Source organism: Lynx rufus, unplaced genomic scaffold (genome assembly GCF_022079265.1).
Source record: "Lynx rufus isolate CCGP_SWC_20201006 ecotype Redwood Valley unplaced genomic scaffold, mLynRuf1.p SCAF_7, whole genome shotgun sequence".
Classification (NCBI taxonomy): Eukaryota; Metazoa; Chordata; class Mammalia; order Carnivora; family Felidae; genus Lynx; species Lynx rufus.
This window is the reverse complement of record NW_025814889.1, coordinates 112,953,645-112,959,319: the sequence shown is the minus strand read 5'-3', so window position 1 is coordinate 112,959,319 and position 5,675 is coordinate 112,953,645. Positions and strand designations below refer to the sequence as shown.

Below are 5,675 nucleotides of genomic sequence, written 5' to 3'. Positions count from 1 at the left end.
CCATTTCTTGGTTTTCATTGTGATTGGGTTAAAACTGGGAAGCTAAAAGTTACTGAGTTTCAGTGTTTGCAAAATGCTTTGCATACAGTGCCTACTCGATATATGTGTATTAATTGATATCTAGTGTATAAATTGTTCAAATGTGTTTACCCTTCCCCTAAAGAAGCAATATTTGCTGGGGTTTTTTTGGAGCACACAGTTTTCTACAGGTTGAAAATATTCAAGTATCTAACAGTTGTGTCCCCCATCCTAGGTACTATAATGGCAACCACAATCTGTTTCGTCATCTGGGTATTATTCATAACAGATACTGTGTGGACTCGAAGTGTGAGACAGGTCTATGACGTAGGTGATCCAGAGGATTGGGCTATGCATGACTTTGACTGTCCCAGGGAATGTTTCTGTCCCCCTAGTTTCCCTACTGCTTTATACTGTGAAAATAGAGGTCTCAAAGAAATCCCTCCTATTCCTTCAAGGATCTGGTATCTTTATCTTGAGAACAACCTGATAGAAACCATTCCTGAGAAGCCATTCGAGAATGCCACCCAGCTGAGATGGATAAATCTAAACAAGAACAAAATAACCAACTATGGGATTGAAAAAGGAGCCCTGAGCCAACTAAAGAAGCTGCTTTTCTTATTTCTGGAAGATAATGAGCTAGAGGAGGTACCTTCCCCATTGCCAAGAAGTTTAGAACAATTACAGTTGGCTAGAAACAAGGTGTCCAGAATCCCTCAAGGGACCTTCAGCAATCTGGAGAACCTGACCCTTCTTGACTTGCAGCACAATAAACTACTAGACAATGCCTTTCAAAGAGACACCTTCAAGGGACTCAAGAACCTAATGCAGCTAAACATGGCCAAGAATGCTCTAAGGAATATGCCACCGAGATTACCAGCCAATACAATGCAACTGTTTTTGGACAACAATTCTATTGAAGGAATACCAGAAAATTATTTTAATGTGATTCCTAAAGTGGCCTTCCTACGACTAAACCACAACAAATTGTCAGACGCAGGTCTCCCTTCTAGTGGTTTTGATGTATCCTCAATACTAGACCTTCAGCTATCTCACAATCAACTCACCAAGGTCCCTCGAATCAGTGCTCACCTGCAGCACCTTCACCTTGACCATAACAAAATTAAAAGTAAGTAATCGTCAGGGTATGTCTTTGATTAAAATGCTCATGGTCATTAAACTTATTCTATATTTTCTTTCAGAATAGTAACTGTGTTGGGCTTCCCCCCCCCCCCCACCATCCGCCACCAACTAATATGCCCTCAGATTTTTTTTCAATTTTCAGTATTTTCATTTTGTCTGTTCACACACAACCTTAATGGACAAGGAAGTTCTAATCTTCAATTTGTAAATTGAAAAGTGGACCTTAGTATTCTACAAAGGGTGATTACCCATTGGAGAAATTGAATGTATCTTCTTTTACTCCTGGGATATTCCAATATTCCTGCCTCACTGGGTAGATTTATTTAGGAAAATGTACCAAGTACAAATGACCTCATGAATAGTAATAGGAGGAATATGATTTAGGAGGTATCAGAAAGGCACCTCGGTCCTAAAAACTACAGGTGCCTGAAACCACCTTAATTAAAGACTCTGCTTTAGATGACAGAGTTTCTCGAACTTTAGAGTGTACAGGTTTGTGGCTCCATGCCATGGTTCCTGACTGAGTAATTCGGGATGAGACTTGAGTGAGATTTCATTTCTAACAAGTTCCCAAATGGGGCTGAGCCTGCTGCTCTGCCGACCAAGCATTAGGAATTAGTGCTGCCGTTTAACACCTTGTTCAGTAGAAACAGCAGCAAATGCTCCTGGAAGTTGGTGACTTCTCAGGACTCATGGCAATCGGCAAGGTAGAATGCTCCTTTCCTGAAAATAGTTTCTGATAAGGGAGAGAGGGATGAGTGAGAGTGTCTTGGAGGCAGAGGTGTCACCCAGGAAACACATGGTTATAGAAAGAAGCTGGAGACACTAAATGCAAACCTGGCATCTGCACAATCACACTGAGACCAGTTTGACCTTGGTGCAGAAGTGTACAACGTCATGGGCATTGGAACCAGCCTGGCACCTGCCCATGCATCCTCAATCCTGGCACAAGCCCATTAGGAAGAGAATGTAAGGAGACTTCTCCTGAACAACCTTAGAAAATACGTTCCTAAAGTGTGAATCAGTCCGTTTGTAGGAAAATAGAACAGATAACTGTCAGAAGGTTGTACCACTTGGTTATTATTCCCTCGTTTCCTTTAAGCAAATAATCACACAAACATCCTATTTATAAGAATAGGCTATTTTTCCACTGGGAACTGCTCGGTTATTCAAGTTTTTCTCTTCTTTTTTTCTTTTTGGGGTTTTTCTAACAGCATACTTGAGCATATAATCTAGGAATTAACAAAGGCTGCTGCCACATTTTTCTATGGCGATGCGACGCATTGTTTAATCCTGTAGTCAAAAGCAAAAGATGCAACATAAAAAAAGGTTCATTGCTGAATCTTTTTCACTGAACCGGATCGCACAACAGCCATATTGACCTAATATATGCATTTTTTTTTCTAATGAAAGTTCTGTGCTTCTACAGGTGCATCCCTTAACTGGCAACAAAAGCCCCGTGGACATTGGATGTGGGAAGTGAATTTAAAGGGATTCCACATAGATCCCTGTTTGTGAATTAGGGATTCCCCTGAGAATTTGAAGACAAGGGTCTTTAGGAGTAAAATAGCAAAATACAACACACAGTTGTGCACACACTCCAGGAACTTTCATATTTACACAAAGTTATACCAAGAAGGGTAGAATTTTGTCCTCCATCCCCTGACATTTTTTAAAGTTTTACAATGTTTTCTCATATATTTTTATTCTTCAACTGTTCTCATACCTTCGCATGTATCAGGATCATCTGGGAGGCTTGTAAAATACAGCTTGATGGCCCCACCTTCACATTTTCTGACTTATTAGCTCTAAGATGGGGCCTAATAATTTAGTTCTCAAGAAATACTGATGCTGCTGGCCCAAGGACCACACTTTGAGAATAATAAATTAATCCTCACAAAAATCTTGCGTGGTAGCATTAAGACTTTCTAAAGAAGAAACTGAGGATCAACTAAGTGAGAATATTTGCTCAAGGACAAAGAATAAATATAATAGCCAGAACCTGAGCTCAGGACTCGTCAGTATACTATATACTACACAGTATAGTCCCAGCTCATTTGTCTTCAATTTCCAGATTAGAGGACTTTAGAAAAATGTCTACCAACGCAAGTAAGAATAATTTTAACAGCAACAACATCAACAAAGAGAAATTGATTTATTTGTTTCTTAATGTAGATATCAGGTATGGTATTTCTATATTCCCAGAAAATAAGTGCAAAAGAAGAATTTCCTTGGCTAGAATTATTGGCTCATGATTATATCCATTATATCACACTGTGCTGTAATAACTGCTAAAGTACTTATTTCTTTTGGCTGCATAATCTACTCTAGTTGTTAATAAAGTGGTTTCCAAGAAACATACCTTTTATATGAAGAGTTCTTAGAATTTATGGTACAGTGACCTTTTCTTATGAGAAAGATGGAAATATTTATTTCTTCTGAACAATTTAAAGGACTTTAAATTTGGCAACAACTACTCAAATAAGTTACTTCTTCGTGTTCTCTGAGAAACACCATAATTAATTTACGAAAATATAACTACCTTTAGAACTCTTGTTTCTCACATTGCATTTATTCAGGCCTGCGTTGATTATGGGGCATAAGGGTAATAAGAAGGATAGGACATTAAAAGAGAAACAGGCAAGGGACCCTATGTAGTAGGAAAAGGACAAGGTGAGGACTCAGCTCTGGCATTTGCTTGCTAAAATACCTTGTGGGCAATACCTTAACTGTCTGAACCACTTATTCCTGCTATGCCCAGGTAGGGAGAATAATCATATTGCCTGATAAAGCCTCTGTGATGTTAAGGTGATAATGCATGTGAAAAACTAACTTTATATACACAAATGGCTATACAAATATGAGTCATTATTTTTTAGCAAGTTGAATTCACAAAATGACCTAAGATCGGAGTAAAGCAATCTCACGTGCGGCATAAGCTCAAAGGAAGGCCATTGCCAAAGTTAGGTGGGTCTCATCTTCTAAGGGAGAACCCTTTCCTCAAAATAGTTTCATATGAGACTTAAAAGCAGTATGCAGATTCATGGTTGAAATCAGCTAATGCACACACTTGCCTGAATTTTGCTAATTTAACAGGACTTCTTTCCTGAATACTCTTAAATTTCAGTATGGTCATTGATGCCAAAGGCTCTGGTCCAAGGCAGGTGCATGATTTCTCACATCCTAACCATCTGAAAAGGCTCATGGGATGTTTGCTGGCTTGAATTCTTTGCAATTCAATTCTTGGCAAATGTATCCTTTCTAATTAAATACACAAATATAAAGATCCAAAATTCTTTTCTATAAGTATTACATATGTAAACTTAGGTTAAATGTACTTTTTAAAACTCATCATACACTATTAATTGGAAATTTTGCATTTTAAGATAGTTTTTGAGCACCTTCCCTAATAATAGACTAATTTTTCCACCTACACATGCATCTGTCCATCCATCTACCTGGGCACCTATGTGTTCTTTCTATGAACCTTTGTCTCCACTTCGAATGCCCTAAATACTACCTGTCTTATTTTATAGTAGTCTAAGCATGTCTTATCTCACCTGGAAGCTTCAAAAACAAATGGTATATCTTATATGCTTTTATTTCCATCACATTTTAACAGTATGTCCTTTCTAGTGCTCTGCACAAAGTATAACTGAATATGGAATTATTTTGTGTGTGTGTGTGTGTGTATATATATATATATATGCACTATATGTGTATATATATATATGCACTATATGTGTGTATATATATATATATATTGCACATTTTTATGGGCTACTTTTATAAAACAGATGTGCGCAACCTCCAACCTACACAGAAATGGTTTGTATCTGGCAGTTTGACAGATCAGGCCGCTAGGCCCTCTACAGGATTGTTGCATATGGCCTCTTGGTCTTCCCACCCCGGTCACTTCTGTTCAAGTTCATTCACACATGCCATCTTTGTCTCCACAGATGTGAACGTCTCTGTAATATGTCCTACCATACTGCCTGGAGAACAAGATTCCTTCGGTTATGGACCTCACCTTCGCTACCTCCGTCTTGATGGAAATGAAATCAAACCACCAATCCCAATGGATTTAATGACCTGCTTCAGGCTCCTTCAGGCTGTCATTATTTAAACACATCTTTAACAATCTAAAATTGGTTTCATGGGCTAATATTTCTGAAATGAAATTTGGTCACTATTCATAACTTTAAGACAAAAGTCACATTCCAGTGGTGCTCTCTTGCCACCATTTTTGTTTGTGAAGCTTATGTTTTCTATTCAAAGACGCTTTCACCAATGATATGTAGCATGGTTAGCTTTTCTTTAATTAATATAACAGACACAGAGTTAAGATAGTTTGTCAACTTATCAACTCAAAGATAGTTCTTTTTTGTCTCTTTCACAGCTTACTCATATCAAATAATGCAATTGTACTGTTATGCAATATAAAAGCCATATTTGTGTGCATGTTCAAAATTGCGTATGCAGATACTGTATTGATCGTAGGAACACAGTAATCT

General features: G+C 38.0%; 1 protein-coding gene across 1 annotated transcript; it reads left to right on the top strand.

The window, feature by feature from the left end:
* Window positions 1–261: 261 nt before the first annotated feature.
* Window positions 262–5,287, top strand: KERA (keratocan). The gene is made up of 2 exons (XM_047065097.1): window positions 262–1,147; window positions 5,121–5,287. The coding sequence occupies exons 1-2, from the start codon at window positions 262–264 to the stop codon at window positions 5,285–5,287; spliced, it is 1,053 nt and encodes a 350-aa protein (XP_046921053.1).
* Window positions 5,288–5,675: the final 388 nt, after the last annotated feature.